At 39.3% G+C, this 24,773-nt stretch overlaps 1 protein-coding gene and 1 pseudogene across 1 annotated transcript in view; one reads left to right on the forward strand and one right to left on the reverse strand.

Annotated features, from left to right (window-relative positions):
• CORIN (corin, serine peptidase) overlaps positions 1-24,773 on the reverse strand; it is a 205,138-nt gene that overhangs the window by 37,698 nt on the left and 142,667 nt on the right. Inside the window, exons 13-16 of the mRNA XM_057726907.1 lie at positions 19,007-19,120; positions 17,104-17,214; positions 15,859-15,988; positions 1,275-1,391 (exon numbers count right to left, since the gene is read on the reverse strand). Of these exons, the coding sequence (XP_057582890.1) occupies positions 1,275-1,391; positions 15,859-15,988; positions 17,104-17,214; positions 19,007-19,120 (472 nt within the window). The remainder of the gene's footprint in view (positions 1-1,274; positions 1,392-15,858; positions 15,989-17,103; positions 17,215-19,006; positions 19,121-24,773) is intronic.
• LOC130847962 (60S ribosomal protein L31-like) lies at positions 24,050-24,525 on the forward strand (annotated as a pseudogene).

Below are 24,773 nucleotides of genomic sequence, written 5' to 3' on the forward strand. Positions count from 1 at the left end.
CTCACTCTCTATCTCCTTATACTTACTTAGTTTCTTTGCAGCACTTCCAAATATCTGAAATTCATTCTGTTTATTACTAGCTTGTAGTCTCTCTGTCCACCTCTACAATGTATGTTTCCTGAGACCAGGGTCCTTGCCCCCCCCATTCACTTCTACATCCCCTCAGAGCTTAACACTGAACCTGGCATAGAAGAGATGCAAATAATTAGTTGTTATTTGTTAGATCTTAAAATCATAACTTTTAGGAATAGGAAAAGACAAAAGACTGTCTCAACTCTTTATTTTAAAGGAAATTACGGTTTATAGGATCACACATCTAGTTAGTAAGCCAGGACTAGAACCAGGTCCACCAACTCCCAACTTAGAATGAGTTTCTCTCTCTCTCTGGCCTGAAAGGGCTTTCCTGGCAGTCCCACTTTGAGGAAACAAATCACTGTTGAAAAACTCAGGTCATTGGAAGAAGTGCTTCAGTTGACAACCATTCAGAAATTTGGTTGCAGAGTTTGGTCTATGGGGAAAATGTCAAGACATTCTAAAGAGAAGTAGACCACCTTTAGTTTTATTCTTTAGCATTCTTAAGCACTGATTTCTCTAACACTTATTAAAATCTTTGGAGTCTGATAAACTTGGCTTGAGTTCAGAGACTATCACTTATCATCTGTGAGCTGTGAATTTTGAACAAGTTATTTAAATACTCTATAGCCATGTCCCTATAATGTAACAAGCAGGAAATGAGTGTTAATTCCCTCAATTTACCTTTCTCCTGCACCCCTATCCATAGATGAGGGAGGCAATGTTGCCATGATTTTTTAGGATAAATTTTTCAGAAGTGTATTTTCAAGGTTACTTGATTCTAATTTCATTTTGTCTGTTTTTTCCTCAGACTCTCCAAGTTTTACCAGTTGTCATTTCTTCAGTTTCCTCTGTTAACAAGTTCTATGTAACATCTGTAGGAAGTGTAAATATTAAGAACTTATTTCTAACAGGATGTGAAAAAATCTCCTAGAACCCAAGTTCCTCCTCCTTAACCATGATAGTTTCTGCAATCATCATTAAAGAAAAAATGAATTAGCCAATAGAAAAAGATCTATGTCTACAAAGAAGAAAAAAAAGCCAAATGATGTTGAAATATAAAGGCCCATAGCTATCCTATATAAACTCTTTTTTGATGTGACAAACTTGGATTATCTTAAACTAGAAACAGAAGAAGGGCCCTGGTGGTAGATGTTTGCTCCTTAATCCACTCTGCACAGATCTAGTGATGGGGGTCTTACCCTTGTACCAGTAGTTCATGCAAAGTGGTCCCATTAAGGCTTTCCCAGTCGGAGTGCAATGTCAGCCACTGCTGGTCTTGCTCCTGTTCCTGTATGAGTTTGGTCACAGATGGTTCTCTGATAGAAGGGCAAATACCAGATAAATATTCAAAGTGCAATGATCTTTGACCAGGCAATATCATTGTTTAGCACTCACTCTCTTACAAAAAGAAGCATTAAATTATCAGCCAATATTTCAATAGGGAGGTTAGTATTTGTAGAAGTTTGGCATGGAATGTGATCAACAAGAGGGGAAGTTACTAAAAGTATACTGAAGTGATAAAGATCTGCATTGTTACAGCTATTTTAGGCATTCTCTTTGCTGACATGTATTTGAACTTTGGGAGGTACTGAAATTCTAATATACATGATGTAAAAAGTTTCAATACCGAAAAAACAAGAGCAACTTTAGGTAGGGATCAAAGGTAAAATAAAATTTATCCTCCTGGAGTATTTTTTCCTCCTTTTTTCTTGCCCAATGTATTCCTGCAATAAATCAATACCCTAAAATAAATAATAAGTAAAGAGAATCAGTGGTCATTTAGTGTCTGTTCAGACAGTATAAAATTGTAAGTGGAATTTTTTCAACATACTGCAGAATCTTTATGCACTAAAAATTAGGGAGGTCTCTAGAAAGTAGAGATGGCAGTTAGATAGCATCATTTTGCTGTTTATCTATATTCTCACTCAACCTCCACCAGTGCTTTCCTGTGAAAAATCTCATTCAATCACCAAATAAATATGGTTGCACTGTACCCAAGATTTAAAACCTTAAGTTTCAAAAGTGTTTGGGTTTTTTATGTAAAATATCCTATTCTTCATGAAATAATTGGTTCACTTAGGCAACCCGCATTTGAAGAAAAGCTTTTGGTTATTTATCACCTGATGCTATCAAGAGTAGAAGAGGTAGAGGAATTCATTTTAGATAGGAGGAACAAGGGTTCCTTCTGAATCTGGAAGGAAGTAGGAGAGAAGGAAGCAGGTACTTAGTTGGATTTGGAGATGGGGAGAGAATTCATCAAGAGAATTCAAATAGACAATCAAATAGTCTCTACTTTTCTTTTCAAGTAGGTGGGGGATTCCTCGAATGAAGGTGGAGGTGTGTGGCAGGGGTGCACCATGGTGAGGAAAGTGACGTGTATATGAAATTGCTCCCTGGTGGAAGTATTCGGAGAAACACATCAAAGATAACTTGAAGAGAATGGCAAGCAGCACTGAGGATTCAAATGAACCTGGAAATCTTCAAGTTGTCATGGCATCAAGTCTGAGAGCTTAGTGACTTTCTTTTTGGATAATGGAATGCCAATTTTTTGCAAAAGGGGGTGGATACAGGAAGGGTAGAAAAGTTAGATTCATTGGCATTGAAGGAAAAATTATCATTTCACCTGGTTATTATTTTATAACTACTCTCATTACAGAATAGAAAATAAAAGAAACAAAAACCTCCCCAAATCCAGTTATTTTAAAAAGAATAAAACCCTGTAAAGAGAAGACCTGAGGACAGAATAAGAGCCAAAGATTAAAAACAAAACAGAGTCCTTTATCATAGAAGAATTCTAATCCTTTGACCTAAAAACAAATGGCATAAACCCTGCCCAAGCTTTAAGAAGCATTGCACAAGCTTTAATTTATTTAGAAACTTGAGTGAACTGTTATATATTTGAAGATGTCACAAAACCTACTGCAAAAATGAGAATTTTTTCCTTCACCAAAATGAGGCTTTTCAGTAATCCCAGAAGTGCCGTATGCAGAGGCACAGTGGGATGGAAAGTACAAAAATCAGAGGCCACACATACCGCTCATGGTGTTTCTCTTGATACCTGCATCCTGAGAATCCCTTTCGGCAATAGAACAATCTGTGGCCTCCTAAATCCCGGCATTTTACTGGCAAAAAGCCAAAGGAAGATAGTCTTCAGATTTGTTATTTAATGAAATCATTCTTTAGGCAGATATTCACAGGGCAAGAGGGACTTGTGTGGGGACAAGTCAGCATAGGATTTGCACCGACGCTGGACAGGAAAGGACGCTTTAGTCTCTCAACTTGCGAGGTCCCTTTAGTCACTTCAAGGGATGTTTTTGCATTTAATTCATTAACTTCCAACAAGAAAGGCATTTTAGCCTGAATCTCTCAGCTACAAGTGGAAAATCTAAGAAATTCATCATCAACGAGAAGGGGGTGTCATTACAAAAATTAGTTTCCCATGAAATTCTTAAACACGAGCACGCTTCTCATGCGCAAAAATAAATCTTTCCCCACTAGAAATGTCATTAAAAAAATATCAGTGAATCCATATGGTTCCACGTCTGCCATCGTACAGAATCTGGGCATCTGTGTGATCTCAACTTCTATTTTTTTCTTTAAATAATTTTTAAAATCATGAAAGTAATACTTATAAAGGGAAAAAACCCAAACGTTATACAAGGAAAAAATATTCTTCCCATCCAAAGTGTGTGAAAACCACCACTGTAAACAGCATTTGAGTATCCTTGCCAAGCTTTTTCCTGTGTTCCTTGTACATACACCCCTCTTTCTTTAGTCTATACACATTTTTCTGTGTGATGTTGATGATGTTTTCATTTAATGATTTATCTTGGAAGTCTTTGCATAATAATAGTTAGATAATAATAACAATGATATTATCATTATTAACTATTAACTATTTTCTGTAGGCCAAACGCTAAAAGACTAGTAACTTGCTTCATATTACTTAATCCTCTCAACAACTTTGTGAAGTGTGCCTTATTATTAGTCCCCATTTTGGAGATGAAAAAACTGAGGCAAAGAGAGTGAGTCATTTTCCCAAGGTCACACAGCTCTGGGATTGCGTCCCTGTGGTCTGATGTCAGAGTACCACTTCTAACACTACAAACACTACACAGCCCCCCCCATAAAGGGCACGCATCATGTTCCTCCCATGGCTGCATAGCGTTCCACCATATGGATGTACATTTACTTCTCCAATCCACTATTGAGGCTGTTTCCAATTTTTCGCTATAACAAAAAAGCAGCAGTTAACACTTTTAACCATTCCCCTCTGTCTACATGCACATGTGTAACTTGAGGATAAATTCCTAGAAATAAAATTATTGAATGGAAATGTAAATTTTTGATGAACAGTATTAATTACCCCTTCAAAGAGTAATGCCAGTTTACATACTTATCAAGAGTAGGTGCGCCTATATGTTTTAATTTTTATAACTACATGTATAATGTAAGTCATGCTATTAAAATGTATCTGCAACTTAACTGCTCAAATTTTGTTTAACAATTGGTAATGCAATTGACTTATCTTTTCCCATATTATATCAAGAAACAAAGAAATCCTGTTGGATAGAGAGCGAAAGAACAAAAAACCATCTTGCTAGTGATGAAACATCGAAGTCACTGTATCCTAAGGGAGTCTGAGCATGCAATGCAGTCTGGCCCAAATGCTTCTAGAGCAGCCATGAAATCACACACAGAGATTTACAGAGAAGTAAATTTAAGCAACAATCTACTCCAATGCCCTCTTTTGACAGTGTGAGAAAACTAAGAGACAGGCATACACCCACCACAAACATGTGTGGGGCCCAGAGCGAGAGTATAAATGGAGGCCCATATATTATATGTCTACATATTTAGATATTATAAATCGAGTTAACAAGCTGTTAGAGAACACATATTCTATCTCCCCATCTTGATCAACATATCTTTTGGGTTCAAATATAGAATTCTTGGACGCTTTGGAGCAGTGGTTTTCAAACGTTAGCATTCATTAGAATCACCTGGAGGACCAGTTACAGCAAAGATTGTTGGCCCCATACCCAGATTTCCAGGTTTGATAAGTCTGAGATGGGGCCTGCAGATTTGCCTGTCTAACAAGATGCCAGGTGATACAGATGCTGTGGTCTGGGACCACACTTTGAAGACAGCACACCAGGCTCCAGATGGGCATACCTCTTTGGTAGACAGACTCTTTGCCCCATGAGGTGAGGCACAGCTGAGGAGGAAGACCAGCGTGGTCCCTCTAAATCAGGGTTTCTCACCTTTGGCACTGCTGACATTTTATGCCACCTAATTACCTGCTCTGTGGGCCTGTCCTGGGCACTGTAGGATGTTCAGTATCACCCCTGGCTTCCACCCACAAGATGCTAGTATCACCACACCACTCCTGGACTGACAATCAAAAAGGTCTACAGACATTTCCAAATGTCCCCTCAGGGCAAAGTCACCACTGGTTGAGTTCTGGGGTCCAGGACAAGGCCCCTCTCCTCTGGGTCTAAAGGCAGCACAGCACAAAGAAGCAAGAGGACTTCGCTCAAATGTGCTTCTTGAAATGGGTGGCTGTAAGACACATATAAAAAAAAATATAATTCCCCCACACCCACTGAGATGAGAAGACAGAACATATCTAGAATTCCAAAATATTCTGATATTCTGAAAGGAATTTTATATTTTCAGGCTTAGGTGAACAATCAGATCTCTAGACAACCTGGCTTATTCTTATCTCACTCTCAGGTCACTTGGCATTGAGTGACAAGGCATCACATGCTTGTGTTATAATTCTGTTTGGGCTGCTTACCTAAAAAATGAAGGTCAGCACAAATCCCACAAAGCCACGGGCTTCTTTACTTTTGACAGCAAGACAGTAGTGCAGGACTTACCTAGACATGCTACACATTCCAGTGGAAGGACAGACCTGTTCTATGATATCTATTGCTCAGGAAAATCATGAATCTTCAATCTCAGTACTGATGGTTAGTCTTGAAGTAGAATGCCTTGTGTAGTGGACACATTATTTGCAATTCTAAATATCCTCCTTAGAACTTGGAACCTTCCTATTAAACATTTCATATCTGATTTCAAAAATCTTATCTTAAACCCTGTCATGTTATTGTCTCTGGGTCCTATAGATTAGACATGTTAATATTAAAAGCTAGTTAAATTATTTTGCTAAGTAGGAGGATGACCTAGAAACATTGACCCAAAGGCATCCTGGGTTTCAAACAAACACGAGTGAACATAACTATAGAATCGTTTGTCTGGTTAGATAGCTCAGCTTACGCTTTATACAGCAAAACCCCGTCAATAGAAATGTTTCAAAGAAGAGCATAAAGTCTGAGTTTATTTTTCCAGTAAGTTAAGTATTTAAAAATATTTTTATTGTAATCTTAACTGAAAATATATAATTTTATTCATTTATCTACCTCAAAGGTAGAGTATAATAACTGTACTAGGCCACGATTTACATTTATTGTGTTGCTTCTTTGCCTTCCTCCTTTCCTTTGATACCTGCATCCCTTCATCTGGGGGACTTGCTTCACTTCCCACCCCCCAAATGAAGGGATGTAGATCCCAAAGGAAAGGAGGAAGGCAGAGAAGCAACACAATAAATGTCTGCTACAGCTGACTTTACTTGAAATTTTTCGGTTCAAAAGATTATTATGCTATTTACAATAGCCAGGACACGGAAGCAACCTAAATGCCCATCAACAGATGAATGGATAAAGATGTGGCATGTATATACAATGGAATATTACTCAGCCATAAAAAGGAATGAAATGAAGCTATCTGTAATGAGGTGGATAGACCTAGAGACTGTCATACAAAGTGAAGTAATCCAGAAAGAGGAAAACAAATACTGTATGCTAACTCATATATACATGGAATCTAAAAAAAAATGGTACTGATGAACCCAGTAACAGGGCAAGAATAAAGATGCAGATGCAGAGAATGGACTGGAGGACATGCGGTTGGGGGTGGGGGGTGAAGGGGAAGCTGGGACAAAGTCAGAGAGTAGCATAGACATAGATACACTACCAAATGTAAAATAGCTAGTGGGAAGCTGCTGTATAACAAAGGGAGATCGACTTGATGATGGGGGATGCCTTAGAGGGCCAGGACAGGGAGGGTGGGAGGGAGTCGCAGGAGGGAGGGGATATGGGGATATATGTATAAATATACTGGATTCACTTTGGTGTACCTCAAAAACTGGAAAAAAATAAAAGATTATTATGCCTCAGAGTCAAGAGCTATGTGTTCCTTTGTTAGCTTCTGGAAGATGTAGGAAGGCTACAAGATTAGGTAGATATCAGATGACTTATTTTTATGAAGGACACAATGGGTTAATCAGTGAGTGTTCAGTGAACTCAAGTTTACTCATTGCAAAAGGAATATCACCTTGGCAGAATTTAAACAAATGACACAGTCAGATGGACAAGGATTAAAACTGATGATTAATAAGGTTAATAAGCTGGACTGGAAATGGAGACAACACACTGGTCTTATATCACATGGAGTCCCTCCCTAAAGGAGCTATTACTGTAGTGAGAGGAACAAATTACAAACATGTGAAAAAAAATAATTTCTGATACTAATAAGTGCTTTGAAGAAGAATAGTAAGCAAATAGAGAGTGCCTTGGTGAGTGTGAAAACTGCTCCAAATAGGGTTGTCAAGGAAGACCTTTGTACATAGTTGATGTACAAGCTGAGACACGAATGATGAGATGGAGGTAATCCTGTTAAGGTCTAGAGATCAGCCTTCCAAACAAAAAGAACTGTGAAGCCAAAGATCCCGAGAAGGGAATGAGTTTACAGTACTGCAACATCAGTAACAAGGTCAATTTGTCTAACGCTTAGCAGACAAGTGGAGAGTGCTAGGAGATGGGGTCAGAGAGGGAGACAGGGGCTAGGCTATGCCTTATAGGCCAGAGTAAGAAATTGGATTTTGATTCCAAACTGTAAAAATAAAAAGACCAGTGGATTTGGCGTTTAGATAATATTGTTACTATCAGTCCTGTCTTGGGGGTAAAAAGCAAGCCAAATTGCAGTAGGTTTCAAAGACCACATGAAGCTAAGTCATCACCAGGAGTCTCTGGTGTAATTCCAAAAGGGGGAGGCTGCCAAACAAGGACTTCTAACAGAAACAACACAGATCTTTCTGGTCAATTTCTGACGGATTCTCAAGTTGTAAATCATGTTCTTATTTATCCAGGACCCATTCATATTCATACCTGATGTCAATGCATTATGATGACTAGAGAATCTGATTGCCCCCTAAAGACTTTACAGAGGTGGATTCTTCACCATTCTGGGACCTTCTTGCTCACAATTAGCCCTGATATTTTTTGGTGGAAAGGTGTGTTTTGACAGTACGTAATTCTGGGGAACTCGTGGAAACCATCTTTGATTTTATAAATCCTGATGTGAATCTATTTTTTTTGGGGGGGGGGGTGAATCTATTTTTTAATGATGAACATTTTATCACAAAATGGAAAGTAAGAGAGTAGAAAAGAAAATGTGATTAATCCAGGATCTCACATAGCTTTATACCAGTTAATAAGGGTGAATTTCCCTATACCACTGAGAAGTTCCCATTAAATTTCATAAATTATTCATTAATAGTTTGAGATTCAGTGCGCTAACAAATAATCTGAATTCTTGGCAGAGCTGGCTGGTAGTGATCATGTGGAAATGCTCTTAGGACAACTGGTAGACTCACCTTGCTCTTGCTTATGAAAGCCTCATAGCTAGTGGTCTCATGGAAGAACTTAAAAAATATTCCTTCTTCCTTTAGGATGTAGCATTTTTTTCAGGAAAATTGTTCTTCTTCCTCACCCCAGAACAGCATGTTCCAGAGAATTCTACACTCACACATTGGACTTTATGATTTTCTTCTCATCCAGGCAGTCATTTAACTAGCAGCTTCTTGGGGATGTGTTAAGAAATTAATTTCTCATGCCCAAACCACATGTCTGCCAGAGAAGTTCTGAAGCTGTGTGTGAAATAAAATAACACTTCGTGGATTTGCTTCAGCTGACGTCTACTTAGAATATGCCAAGCATGTCCTTATTACTATATGGCTTTTTAAAAAGTGAAAAACACTTGGATCGTGGTCCTGCATGATGCATTTCCACCACCACCACCTCCTCACTGCTATCCACTTAAAAATCCTACAATGATCAAATCACAAGGTGATATTAAGATCTGCCACAAAACTCCCATATAAAGCAATACTAGATGGGGTTTATGTTTGAGAAGCTGGTTGGCCACATCAATCATGGCACGTTTAGTGATGAACTGGGTGCCAGAGGGGACTTACTCCTAGTACCCAAGAGGTCTTTTGTACTTGCTTGGACTTACATCCTAGCTCTGCATTTTTCTGCGACCTAGCAAAGTTTCTTGGCCTCTCTAATTCTCAGTTTCCTTATATGTAAAGTAGAAATAACAGTACTACTTGTCTTACAGGATTACCATGTGGATAAATTGAGAAAATACATATCAAGTACTTAGAACAGCCTGGCACATAATTAAGGTTGGCCATTATTATTCTGTGTAACCTATTCTGGGAAATAAATGAAGAATCAAAAAATATATACAAATGATATACAGCATTGTAGAATTAAGATGGATATCATGCAGTATTGATTTTTAAGTACCACAGGAAATTCAGGGGTGAAAGAGGTCAAGGAGATGAGAAAGTCTTCACAGAAGTCATGAGGCTTGAATGAGGCCCTGAAGAATTTGGAGAGGGAATGTGAACACAGTGCATCTATGGACAGAGAGGCAGAAGCAGGAAGGAATGTGCATATAGAGCACAGATAAAAGACCAGCCAGTCTGGAAAAAGAAGGAGCATGTAAAAGGATATGAAGCTGAGGGCTTCCTAGGTGGCGCAGTGGTTGAGAATCCGCCTGCCAATGCTCAGGACACGGGTTTGATCTCTGCTCCAGGACAATCCCACATGCCATGGAGCAACTGAGCCCGTGTGCCACAACTGAGCCTGTGCTTTAGAGCCCCTGAGCCACAACTGTTGAGCCCATGTGCTGCAACTACTGAAGCCCACGCGCCTAGAGCCTGTGTTCCGCAACAAGAGAAGCCACGGCAATGAGGAGCCCGAGCACCACAACGAAGAGTAGCCCCCACTCACTGCAACTAAAAAGAAACCCCGCACACAGCAAAAAAGACCCAACACAGCCAATAAAATAAATAAATTTATAGCAACAACAACAAAAGGATATGAAGTTGAAGAAAGATGAACTCATTTATAGCGGGCCTACCAGTTTTGGAAAATAGTCCAAACTTATTTGGTTAAAAAAAATAATGTCAAATGATAAAAGACTTTTGACAGAAAAGGATTTATTTCTGCCTTAGTCCATTCAGGCCTCTATAACAAATTACCATAGGCTGGGTGGCTTATAAACATCAGAGATTTATTTCCCATAGTTCCAGAGGCTAGAAGTCCAAGGTCAGGGCAATAGCAGATTTGGGGTCTGGTGAAGGCCCACTTCCTCAATCACAGATGCTGTCTTCTTGCTGTGTCATCACATGAGGAAAGGTGAGAGGGAACTCTGTGCAGCCTTTTGTATAAGTTACTAATCCCATTCTTGAGGGCTTAATTCTCATTTCCTAATCACCTCTTAAAGGCCCCACTGCTTAATACCTTCACACTGGGGGTTAGGATTTCACATATGAATTTGGGAGGGACATAAACATTCAGTCTATAGCAATCAAACATGATGCTTGTATTACAGCAGGTAGGGCTCTGTTAGAAATTCAGCCATGGGATAATGAGAACTTTTAGGGAAATGGAGGCACCAAAGATCTCCTAACCCTATTTCCTTCACCAGTCACTGTCCATCTTTCTTTGCTTCTCTTTTTGGCAAAATTCCTCAAAAGAGTTTTATATGTACTGTCTTTTATTTCTCTCTTCCTACTCTTAGGCATTTGCCCCCTCACTCTACTGAAACTGCTCACATCAATGACATGCATGCTACTGAAATCAACAGTCGTTTTCAGTCCTCATTTTCCTTGACTTCTCAGCAGCATTTGATAGAACTGACCCGCACTCCTTCCTTTATACGCTTTCTTCAATTGTCTTTCAGGATACCACATACTCCTACTGTGCTAGTTGTTCTCTTTCACCTCCTTTGGCTTGCTATTTCACTTCTCTGATCCCCTTAACATTAGGGCTCAGTCCTTGATCTTCTTATCTTCCCTCTATATATTCCCCCTCTTGGTCACCCAGATCAAAAAATGAACACTATCATTTTTGAACACACTGAATGCAGACAATAAAAAATATGAACAAGTGTTGGTGAGGAGATGGAGAAATTGGAACTCTCAGGCATTGCTGGTAGAGTATAAAATGGTGTGGCCCCTTTGGAAAACAGTTTTGGTAGTCATTCAAAAGATTGAGCAGAGAATTACCACTTGACCCAGTAATTCTAGTCTTAAGTATATACCCAAAAAAATTGAAAACATACATTCACACAAAAACTTGTACAGGAATGTTCATAGCACTATTATTCCTAAGAGCCAAAAAATGGAAACAACCAAAATGGCCATAAAATGATCAATGGATAATCAAAATGTGGCTCTATCTGCACAACAGAATATTATTCAGCCATAAACAGGAAGGACGTACTGATACATAGCACAACATAGATGAAGCTTACAAGCATAATACTAAGTGAAAGAAGTCAGACAACAAAGAACATACTGCATGATTCTATATGTGAAACATGCACAGTGGCAAATCTATGGAGACAAAGTAAATTAGTATTTTTTCAGGGGCTGGAGGGAAGGAGAAATGGGGAGTGCCTGCTAATGAGCACGGGCTTTCTTTTTTGAGTGATGAGAATGTTCCGGCATTGGACAGGGAAGATGAGTACAGCTACTCTTTGAACATACGAAAAACAATTGCATTGTACACTTTTAAATAGTGAATTTTATGGTATCTGAATTGTATCTTAATTTAAAAAACAAAACAAAACAGAAAAAACCGCTACAAGGTTTTGAGCTTCCTTTCCACGGTTTACATGTACAGGACCAGCAACCCGGGCTAGATTGACAACTACAGAGGACTTTGATCTGTTGTCAAGTATCACAGAAGTCAATCAATAGGGAAACCATCCTGAATTAAATAGTTCTTATATGACAAACGAAATCTGAAGTTAGAAACTTTGTCCTGGGGTACATGTTAGGAAAACTTACAATGTAAATCCTTGTATCAGACTATTAGGTCATATAACAGTTGCTGTCTTTGTGGTTTTGCCCAAGACACAGAAACATTCTTTGGAAGGATGTTTCTTCTGTTGACCAATTCTAAAAAATGAGGGCATAAAATCAAATTACAACTAACTCAATAAAGGAATTTTTGCCAAAGTAGCACAGCCTATTTCCAGATGATCTAACTTTTATACAGATAAGCTTATGAGGCCAAAAGACACAGAGAATCACATTCCCTTCGACCAACTTCCTCAAATACCAGATGTCTCAACTGAGCATTTGGCAAGTATTAGAGGGCAGTCTAAATTCTGATTTGTATTGTGGATTAAATAAATGTCCATATGTTTCTGATACTAGACACGCAGGTAGCAAAGTCAACATACTGTCCTGAGGATTTAGGGGCTTGATTTATACCCTGTCTACTCAAATACTCATCATGCTTCCAGCTGGGGTGAACTCTAGAGATACCTGCAGATGGGGGTAAGATACTTTCAGATTCAGAAGAGAACCCTGAATCCTCTTATTTCGATAAGCACTTAGTTGAGAGTCTAGCATTTTTGCTGTTAGACATGGAAAGCATAATTTAGGTCTGAAAAACTCTAAGTGCAGGTGTTTTTAATCAACTGCTTCTATCGTGAAAGCATTTCAGTAGAATCCCTGCAAAACATGTAATTTGGTGTAGATCTGCATTTTAAACGAACTATTTCCAAAATATACCCCTTGAAGTAGCTGAGTGATCTATTTGGAGTTAAGGTGTGTTCCTTTTGGGTACTACACTATAGTGCTTTTCTGTATAAATGTTTACTGAATGAATGAATGATTTAATGAGTTTACATTATACTATCAAGATAATATAAGAGTTGAATATTTTTCTTACATAATTTTAATAGGAATGCCATGTGCTATGCTATAAATGAATCCTTCTCAGATGACAAAAAGCCTTGAATCTTTTTTCCTAACTTATATTCTTGATTGCTTACTCATATGTCTTCCCCACTGTGTTATAAGCTCTTTGATGATATTATTCACCTGTGCATCCTCCACACAGTGCCTACTCCTATAGAAGACCCATAGGCTGATGCTCAAAGAATAAGGAGGAAGATACTGAATAGAATTAGTTGGGGTTGTTTTTTAAACTTCAAGTTTTGGATGCAGAGAATGTTTGGTGGTATCGAGGCAGACCCATGGAGTGGACACGCCACTCTAGAAGCTAAAAGAAGGCAGCTCTTCCCTCCGCCTTCCCTCTGGCAGCTGGAGTGTAGGTCAATGACTAGTCATGGTCACAGAGACCTTCCTATTAGGGACTTTGAATCTGGAGGAAATGACTCAAAGGTGCAGGGTTACTTAGAGTTAATTTGAAGCACTAGTGGCAGAACTGTGAGTTTGCAGCACAGCAACTGGTCTCCAGGGACAGTGATGACAGCAGCTTCCTAAGCATCCCATTGCCAAAGGAGGAATTTGATCTTGTCTTTCCCATTATCTGTGTTTCTGCCCCAGCCTGGCTCTCTAGATTTCTGTCAACTCATGAGCCACCCACATAAACTGAAAAGTAAACTTGAATGTAATCCATGAGTACAAAAAAAACCAAGACTACCTTTTGTACTCATTTCCTTGGAAGATGAATCACTTCTTACCCATTAGCTCAGTCAAATAACAGTTATGTTTTCCAACCATACTGCTTTCTCCAATTTTCCTACTAGCTCTCCTATGAAATAATCTTTAAAAAATCTAAATGTCTATCTCAGATTTTAAATATCTAAGATGTTGCAATGACATTTTCCCACTATGTAAAGGAAATGGAGCGATGGACTAAAGAGATTCTTTAAAAAATCCAATATGCACACAATAGCCAAAGGTAGAAACCACTAAAATGGAGGAATTCATCAATAGATGAATAGGTTTGAAAATATGGTATTTCCACACAATGGAATATTATTCAGGCATAAGCAGAAATAAAGTACTGATACATGGATGCATGAAAACATTACGTTTAGTGAATAAAGCCAGATACTAGTGATGGTCACATAACATTATGAATATACTAAATGCCATTGAAAAATATCAAACTGTACACTTTGGATATATGCGGTTTATTGTATGTCAATTGTATGTCAATAACAGTTCTTAAAGAAAAAAAAATGACATTGAATTGTACACTTTAAAATGGTTAAAATGCTGTTTTATGTCACGCACTTTACCACAATAAAAAATTTAAATCCAATCTCTAAAAAATTAGAAGAAATGTAAAGTAGAATATTTTAAACATGATCCCTTCTGTCGGCAACAGAACAAGGTGGCTTCTTAAAAGAATCTTCTGGTTATAAAAGCTTTGTGGTTCTGATTTTCCCTCAGAACTCTCAATGGAGTTATCTGTCATTATGTAATCAGGTTTTCATATTAAGAAATAACCTTGTGTCTGTTGAGAGGAAAGTAAAGCACCTTCAAAAGCTTTTACTTTATCTCTGATCACAATCACATCCCCTTTCATTTAAACACAATGAGGAAGTTGTGAAAATGAAGTACAACTTAATGGATCTTGGCGAATATAATTTTCCCACTTTAGCAAAGTTTAAAACTCTTATTATAGTATCAGTTACTCAATTGTCCAAAGATGTGGGACTTTACATGGGAAAAATGGGCTGAAGATGCTGGTAGTTGTGTAATGCTTCAAACTGGTATAACAAAAATATGTTGCCAGTTGTGATCCTGTAATTGGATAGCTCATTATTATAAAATTATTTCAAGTTTGTCCAGTGGAATCCCGGGAAGGGACACTTACTCAATTTTTTATTCTAGGATTTTATAAATCCTTTATCTTTTATTTCCATCATTTCTATATTTCCCCCAAATCTCACACACATCACTGGTAAAAGAAAAAAAAATATGTATGTGTTTATATGCTAACACACATACACACACACACACATATATATTCTAAGAACTTTCAATTATTGTTTTCCAACCCCAATAGAACTAGAAAAGAAAACCCTACACCAAGAATCCAGCTTTCAAAGTATTGATTTCAGTGTGTCAAAGCCAGAGTGAGTGTCTTTTCATTCTAAGAAGCAAAAAATGGTGAACTCTTTCCTGATTTACATTTCCTGTATTACATAGGGTAAATTGAAATACCAGCAACTTCAAGTTCTATTTCTCAACTTATTAAAAAGATGTGTGTTGCTTAAAAAGGAATTTTCAATAACCTCTTGGGGCAGGGGGGGGACGGGGACGGAATCACAAGATTTTCCCATCCAGTCTCCTCGGAGGAAACCATCTTAATGCTTTTATAAATAATAAAAGCGTTTCATTTCAGAAGTCCTTAAAACACAATGACTTCATTTACTTTTAGAGGCTTTATCAAAGCAGGTTTTCAGAAACCCATAGCCTTCAGAGCAGGTGCCTGTAATTAAACACAGTCCTCTCACCTGATCCATTTCCTGTGCTTTGGAGGGCTGGGTTTGAGAGCACTAACTCACTCTGCGTTCATAAGGAAGATATTATTGCCAGGTTCCATGAAGCCCTCTGAGAAATTCATCATGGCTACGAACTACTGACCTTACCCTAAACCCATCTGCTTGCAGGCCAGCTGACTCAGCGTCTCCTGCCAGCCATCCGCACACACGTGGTGTCCCACGGCCGATCTGTGAGCAGTCAGGAATGGAGAGGAACTCACATTCGCAGAGAGGGTCACTGAGGGTGGAATAAAAGGGGGAAGACCCTAATTTAAAACATTTCTTCTCATGAAACCAAGTGATAACATGTCTTTGCTTTACTTGCAGACATTCATTTTTATTTGTTTTAGCTAAGAAGCATTTGATGAGTTCCCACCCTGTGCAAATCACTGATTGCCATGTGGCAGAGGACGAAAAAAGGAATTAGATGTGTTCTCTGCCCTCCTAGAGCAAGAGGCTCTAGTGAAAAGACATAGGCAGTTCTTAACTTTTCATCATGAGTTAGAAGATGTCCAGAGGAGGGTCCCACTGCCCTGAATTTACCCAATGACTTGCATAATTAGAAGGAGCTAGTTGTAACTTCATTCAAATCGTTTCCTTTCAAGAAAGCCTGTGAGAATGTAAATGTGTGAAAGTGACGTTAATTTTGGATTAATCTGGAATATGCACTAATTCCTCTTTTATCAAAGAGCCTCTTCTGTACTTCATATGCCATAGATTACTTGTGGAAACACCACACAGTTAATGACAATACACATTCTAACCACGATTTGGCCAGAGGATGCAAAGGCCTGAAATAAGCGCCAAGGGAATGGGAGGAGGGGCGAGTGCAGGACAATAGAGCAAGTCAAACTCCAGATTATACACTGCAACACTGGGAATACTGGTGGGGGATGCCTTTAAGTCCTGTCGTGTACGGGGGCAGGTAGTTACAAGTCTCAGCTGGATCTGGAGCAAGAGTATAGGGAAGACGGGAGGGCCAGCGCAGTCTCCTCCTCCAGGAGGTGCCAATGATACAGGAATGAATGGCTATTGACAATTGTTGAAGCTGGGTGATAATAAAGAGGTTTTCCAAAAAATATACATTCACATGAAAAGTTATAATGTCATACCAGTTTGAACCCAGATATTTTCATATACAGGATAGACATTTCAAATAGAGAAGTAACTTGTAGGGAACTGTTTTGTGAGTTGGAAATCACATGTACAAATCACCACTGGCAGCTTTTATACTAGTAAGGCAGAATAGATGAACTTGGTTAGTAAGGTCCATGAAACCAGTTAGGATTCATTTAGCTTAAACGGCTGCCAGGCATTACCGCACAGAGCAGATGGCAGAAACAAACAGCTCACCACAGTCCCACTCGTCGGAACTGTCTGCACAGTCGACTTCACCGTCACACCACCGGTCACGTGACACACACTCGTGGTTTGCACATTCTAGCTCATCATCTTGGCAAAATGCTGGCAGGGGAACAAGAAGTGAGGAGAAAAAACATTTTAGGAATGAATGTGATTATCACTAACAGGCACATGGTGGTTTGCCATCAGGGGCATCCAAGGAAGAAAAGATGTGGTTACCGAGGCCTCCAAACAGATGTCAAGACAGAAGAGCAGAATCAGTAAAATCTCATTTCTGAGAGGTCGATCCATAAAAACAGCGAGTATTAAACAGAATTATTATCTCCAAGTGACTATATTCTCTAATTCTAAATACAGGATTGAAAAAGTGGTACCCAGAGCAGCAGAAATACCAAAGATTAGAACACAGGGCTAAGATCTGAAGTGGTGTGAGTAGAGCACTGAGCTTTAGTGGACTGAAGTCACCCTAGGATGAAAACCAGCTCTGTCCACTTTATGGATAATTTTATTTTATTTTTTAACTCTCTAGTATTAAATGACTCTTGGAGTCACACACTAATTTCCTCTTGGGTTTTTAAAAACTATAAGTCCTCGATTACCTACCTAGCATCTATTACATTTCTTCCTCCTTTTTCAAGGGAACCTGATTTTATTCAGGTCCCCAAGCCAGCCCCTGCTCCAGGGGAAGATCCTGATTTGTTTAAGCAAGACGTGACATTTTTCTGATTACAATTATTTTTTTCTGAGTACAGTTATTAGTCCAGGAGTAAAGATGGGGTCCGAGATCAGGGTCTTGGCCTGTGGTTTTGCAGGTTGTGCTTTACAAGGTAGTTCCTGCCCAAACCCTGCTGTCCAGGCCATATGCCCCCGCCTGGGACAGAGGTGGCCTGGAGGAAACAGCATCTTTTTCTAATTGGTTCTCCCTAAAGATGTTTCTTTTTGCAATTCAGCTACTTAAGTGCAAAGATAGCTGACTGCTGGCTGGGACCCGGCTCAAAGTTGGCCAATCTGAGTGAAGCGCTAAGTGATGTTCCAGAGATGAAGGTGAGGTTCTCACTTCTTCCTAGTGGGTACCATCAGGGAAGCATGGCACCCCAGGTGCTCTTGGCAGCCATCTTTGGACCCTGGTGGGAGCCAGCCAGAGGTCAAGTAAACTCAAAGAATCCCAGAAGAGATGCTGAACTCCTGCATCTAGCCCTACACTTGATTTTTTTATACGATAATATAAGGCACATGCAACACACAGGATAATAAAAGATAATAAATGTCTTCATTGTTTAAGTCTGTTTGAATTGGGCTTTCCGTTAATAGTAGGTAATGCATCTTAGGAGATTTTTTTTCTGATTCTAAAACTACTGGCCATTCATTTAGAATATGTAGAAAAGATAGAAAAGCACAAGAGTTTAATAATTCCACCATTCAGGGATTACAATTGTAAACTTTTTATTACATCCTTCTGATCTTTTTCTATATGTGGGTATCTGTACTTTCAAAACTCAGCACAAGAGTGCACGTAAGCCTTTGTGCTTTGTTTTATTCATCTAATGTATGTAATGAACCCAGAAGAAATTATCCTTCCAATTTGATTTTTAATGTTTGCATATTATTTCATTTTATGATTGTATTTTATGTTCCCCCTATTTTTGGATATTTGAGTGTTTTAACTTTTTCCATGTTATAAATAATGCTAGACTAATATCAGTAATGCATATATTTTACACGTTTGATTGTATTCTTGGCATATATTTTTACAAGTGGAGTTTTAATCAAAAGGTCTGAAAAATACAAAAAGCTTTTGATACATATTTCCAAATTTCTCATTTACATTCAAAATGAGAGGCAAGTAGTATTTAAAATAAAACATCACATTGACAAATTCACAATAAGCACTTACAACAATTTTTTTCATCCATGTTATCAGGGCAGTCTGGGAACCCATCACAGATGACTGTGTGCTTCACACACTGTTTATTGGATGGACATTCCCAAAGATCTCTCTCTTCACATCCTGGGGACAGAAGGAAAGGTTATGTGTAATAGACGTGAAGGTGAAAATAACAATGGCTTTGATCAAGCAATGTAAAAAAATTACAATATAAAGGCATGATTTCTTTTTTCTTAATGAGTTTTGACTCCTGTATACCACGGAAAATGTAATTTTGAAAGTAGAAATGCTTGGTAATCTCCATACTGCATTATAAATAGTACAGCTCTCCCAGGAGAAGATCAAAAGTGACATATGGGAAATAGGGAAAAAAAATGAAAAAGCAACTGTGCATTAACGCTCATCTTTAGCTGTTCCTTTTGCTTTCTGAGCCAATTTGCTAACACATAAGACTCATCTATAAAATGATGAGTTACGCTTTTAAGCAAATATGCCAAAACCTAGTGATCTAAATGCATATTATCTTAAATGTAATTTCAATCAACAAATGGCAAGGCCATCTGTGTGTTTAGCAAAAAAGGCTCCTCCTATGCCAAACATCTACAGAGCTAGCTTAAGAGCCAGGTACGAAAGCCATTACTTCAGTAACGTAGCCAGAAATCTAAGGTTAGAAACTTTATCAACTAATATGAGAAAACAACATAATCTGCAGAAGAGTAAGACTCTAACCTTGAACTGTAATTTGCCTGTGAAACAGTAAGCACGTTCGGTGAACTTAATAAATGTCATTTGATTCACAGGCAGTGCATTTGAATGTCCACTAAAACATGCCAAGGGTCTGATGTGTTCTTGTCATCCAGTTGGATCCATGACCCTCATGAGGCTGTGAGGAGTGGGAAGGAAGAGACCACACGTGTTCATCTTTAAGCATCCTGAACCACCCTGCCCCTCAACCCCGGCTAGCCCTCAGCAGGTCCTCGACACATGTGAATTTTAAATGGAGCTTCATTGTAAGGAATGAAAAGTCTCTCATTCCCAGGAAAAGGTAATTTAGTTTAAGGTAAATGAAACGCCAAGCAGTGATGAAATAAGGAGTTTCTTTAAAGATGCTATTTCTCATCTGACCCAGTACAAATCATTCAGAGAAAATGCCACAGATGACTGACTCAGGTTTCCTGGGGTCCCTTATAAGAAAATAATCTGCTTTACAAAAAATTCTCATTGAAAAGTTATCAAAATAAGTCCCCAGAAGAGAAATTTTTACTATGTGATAAAATTAGATTTATAGTGTTTCACCATTCAAAAATAAAGGACAGGGGTAGAGTATTTGACTGCAAAACTATAGGAAATAAATCGTAAGAGTCCTTCACTAGCTGACCATCTGGAATGGTCTTAAGCCCAGGGACATCTGTTCTAGGAACTCATGGGGATATTACTTGGAGTTTTCAGCTAACCGAGAACACAGACATCATCTGGAATGTTCTGGCAAGGAGACCCATCACAAACCACACCACTTGCTAGTAGATGATGAGAGAAAACAGCATGAGTCTTTCTGACCATTCACAAGGTACAGTTCCTAAGAGTACAAAGCAGAACTTGGACACTTGGAACGAGCTGATAAAAGATCACAACAGTCCATCTGCTGAGACATAAGACCTGCATGCTCATGGATGGTAATAATAAGAGGTAACATTTATTATCCACTATAAATCCACATTCTAGATGTTAGTTTTAATTCTTACAATGATACCACAATGTCAGAATTATAATCACCATTTGCTAAGTGAGAAAACTGAGATTTAGAGAAAGTAAATAAATTGCTCCAAATCCAGCCTCATAGAGAAAGATCCAGGAGGGAAGCAGGTGCAAGTCTTCAGTTGTGGTCCTCTGTAAAACGAGAATACACAGTATGCATAAGGGGTAAGAGCAAGGGAAACAAGGCTTAGAGTCAGACATCTGGGTTTCAACCCTAGCTCCAATCTCATTAGCTGTGTGACCTTAGATAGTTACTTAATTTCTCTGAACCTCAGTTTCCATGTCTCTAAAATAGTAATAATAACATCTGCTACAAAGGGTTGCCAGAAAGATGAAATGAGTACTCTCTAGGCAGTAATTTACCTCTTTTCTAATAAAAGTTTGTGTGGCCTAACGACCTCTTTGTGAAGTTATGGTGAACAAAAATGAAGTAGGATGAAAAGGTCAAGACATGAGTCACATGGAAGGTACTATTATGACTTTGTGAAGAAATCATTCTCTCTTTAAAGTGGCATTTTTAGTGTAATTATGCCTTAGATATATGCTTTAAAAGGAAAAGGGTATGACTCCATTAAAAATTAAACTGGGTATGGATAGGTTGGGATATTTAATGCAGCTCTAGGTTATGAAACCAAATATTTGATGATGTCAGAATAACTGCATCCCCCCCACACAGAGATAATGGCCACGCCCACTCACAGAGGCCACAGTGTGTTGCTAAAATGACCAGCTCATTCCAGTTTGCCTGGGACTTTGTGCAGGTTTGAGAACTAAATGTCCCTTCTTCCCAGAAACCCTGCTCTGTACTGGGCAAACCAGAATGGTTCGTCACCCTAAGTGCGCTAAGCATTCCGCTGGCTTCTTCACTTTCTCATTTTCACAACATCTTTGTGAAGCAGGCTTCCCTGCCAGAGGCAGATGTCACCTGAACTGGGTCACCCTTTTTCTCTATCAAAACAGTTGTCATTATAGGTGAAGACAGCAAACCACCTTAAAGCAGATGCTTCTTGAACTCTAAGAGGCTTTCAGCGATGCAAGTATTGAGTACGTAGGTCCACTCATCAGGGCTGCTAACTTGAGCTACATCAAATAAAAAGTATTGTCGGGGGGAGCTGCTCACAAGAGGAAGGGAGCAAGGCCGTTCTGTGTCCTGGCGTTGGCAGAGGCTGGAACGGTCCAGATCCAGCCATCTTCGGCCAGCAGCTGCCCCAGTGGCTGTGGATGTGACCTCAGAGCAAATCATGGGAGCTGAGCAGTGAGGCAGGTGTGACAGCCCCTCCAGAGCCTGCAAGCCTGGGCCATGGGGCCCAAATCTCAAAGAATAGGCATAGCATCTGTGGCAGCAGCCTGAACAAAGGACCTGCCTCCCTGCCCCAGAATCCAGGCCTAACCGTCAGGGGCAGAAACACCAGCACAAGTCACAGAGCTCCCATCTTGACCAGAAAGCCCCAGGGGACCTCCCAATCCCTGAGTCACCCCCCCCCCTTTTGGGGTGCCATCTTCATGTCATCCTCTTCCACATGTGCTGGCTCCGTACCCTGTGAAGAGGCAGGAGGAAAAATTCAAAAGGGCTTTAAATTGCAGGTGGGGGCCACCCTCAGTGACTGTAATCATGGAGATGGGGATATTCGCCACCAAAACAAGCAGTACCTCCAGGAAAAGGCACCACTCTGATGGCCACGTTCCCTATGTGAATCAGGGACTCTGCCCAGCCTGTGCTTTGGACATGACATGGCAGCCTGCCCTCCTCTGCCGTAAATAAGGCCTTGGTCTGTCAGAGACAATGTCAAGCTAGACAGGACTCCTTCCTTCAAGGGAGATCCCTGAGGTGACCTGTGAGGGGACTTGCCTCCTGGATTTCCTAGCACTATGGCAGGTGGGCTCTTGGTTATTGCCTTCTGAGGACTGAGCATTCCAAGCTGTGGGGGATAAAGTGGGTTTCTCTAAATGTTACAGATGAGAAAACCGAGGCCCAGAGAAGTTAAGTGACTGGCCAAAAGTCACACAGCCTCTAAGCACAGTCTGGATTTAAATCCAAGTCTAGGTCTACAAGAACACTCTCTGCCATTCCAGGCTGCCTGCCCAAGACACCAAATGAAATAATGACGCATTAACCAAGTAGCAAAACATCTAAAGGGAAGCAGAATGTCTCTTTCTTAACACGAAAAAATTAAAATTAAATCAATCCTAAGACTCCTTCTGAAAGTACATTTGTGGTTTGGCGACATGAGATGAACACAGTGACCCTCACACTGTGTTTTAGTCACAGAGAAGGAAATCAGACTCTTTCACAAGCAAAGGGACAAAGAGACGTGAAGGCATAGAGACTGGCTCTCTGGAGCTTAAAAGAACAAACAAAAAAACAGTAAAGTCCTTCTTTGTGAGAAATACACCAATACTATCAGGGAGTTCAAACAGTTAGTTAGGAAAAAAGAGTCTTTTGGAAAACTTTAAATCAAGCTGTTAAAACCTACAAATATCAGAGCCAGAGACTCTAAACACAGCCTAAAGGGGTTTTGACTGCAAGAAGAGGTTCAGGTTATAATGAGAGATTTTATTACATTTTATCACCCAAGAGAAGATCAAAGATAGATGATGAAATGGTTTTTAATCATTTGAAGATAAACAGAAAAGCCCTTAATGATGCTCGCATTTGTATCCTCTGTCTTTCTCTGTATGTTGTATACCCTTTTATGTAGAATAGTGATCAATTAGTCATTGTAGCAAAGGGTTTTATTTCTCTAGTACATATAAAGAAACTGAGCTATATTCTTATACAACCGCCCCATTGAGAAGACTCACTGCTCCCATCACAGCCCAGGTACCACACTGTTTTTGCTGGTAAAGCTCACCCAATTGTGGACACAGGCCTAGGAACAGCTAACTTCAGTCTCCCAAACTCAAATCTATAGCATGAAGGCAAAGCTCAGAAATATAATTGCATTGTTATTTTCTTTAGCTCGCCTTTTCTTTACACCCTTCTTGTTCATTTCTCCGACCAAATCTTCACCTCTTTCTCCATTGCTTAGATATCAGTGCTTGGTAAAGGTTAGAATGAAAATAAGCTTCTTTCATCCAGTTGCTAAATCTACAGCCAGCTTCAGCTACATAGTAGATGTTCAATTAATGACAAGCTATCACTTTAAGACAAGGAAGTGCTTCTGTACTGACACAGTACTGACTCTGTAAATCACTCCTGTCTTTTAGGCGTCTCTCCCATGAAGCAATTCTGGAATGATATGTTCATATTTACATCATTCTTCCAAACACTTGCTGAAAACATATTTAATAATGGGAATGTTGTTTACATTAACAATTACACAGTCAGCACAACTTCAACAGAAAAAATTTACCACAAGAGCAGGAGACACTTCAGAACACTACTCCCAGCCCTGCAGGACGGCTCCCACAAAGAAGGGGGGCGAGAAGAAGGGCTGATCCGCCACCAATGAGATAGTGACTAGAGAAAACACTATCAACATTCACAAGTGCATTCATAGAGTGGGTTTCAAGAAGCGCGCCCCTCGGGCCCTCAAAGAAATCCAGAAGTCTGCCATGAAGGAGATGGGAATCCCAGATGCACATATTGACAACACACTCAACAAAGCTGTCTGGGCCAAAGGAATAAGGGATGTCCTGTACCATGTCCACGTGCAGTTGTCCAGAAAACATAATGAAGATGAAGATCACCAAACAAGCTCTATGTGTTGGTTACCTATGTACCTGTCACCATTTTCAAAAATCTACAGACAGTTAATGCGGATGAGAACTAATTGCTGATTGTGCATTAAGTTATAGAACCGCCAAGAAAAAAAAAATAAAAACAACATCACTCATTGCTAAATGCATAACACATATATTTTAAAAGTGTATTTACAAATGGTGTGCTTTGATCACCATGTTTTCCTGCTGCAGAAGTGTCAAAGAAAGAGTGTAAATTTCTAACACATCAGTTATTTTAAAACTAAATTAAACAAGCACTGTTTTGAAGGGAAAACTCAATAACATTGTTAAAAGTTCT

This window comes from Hippopotamus amphibius, chromosome 3 (genome assembly GCF_030028045.1).
Source record: "Hippopotamus amphibius kiboko isolate mHipAmp2 chromosome 3, mHipAmp2.hap2, whole genome shotgun sequence".
Taxonomy (NCBI): Eukaryota; Metazoa; Chordata; class Mammalia; order Artiodactyla; family Hippopotamidae; genus Hippopotamus; species Hippopotamus amphibius.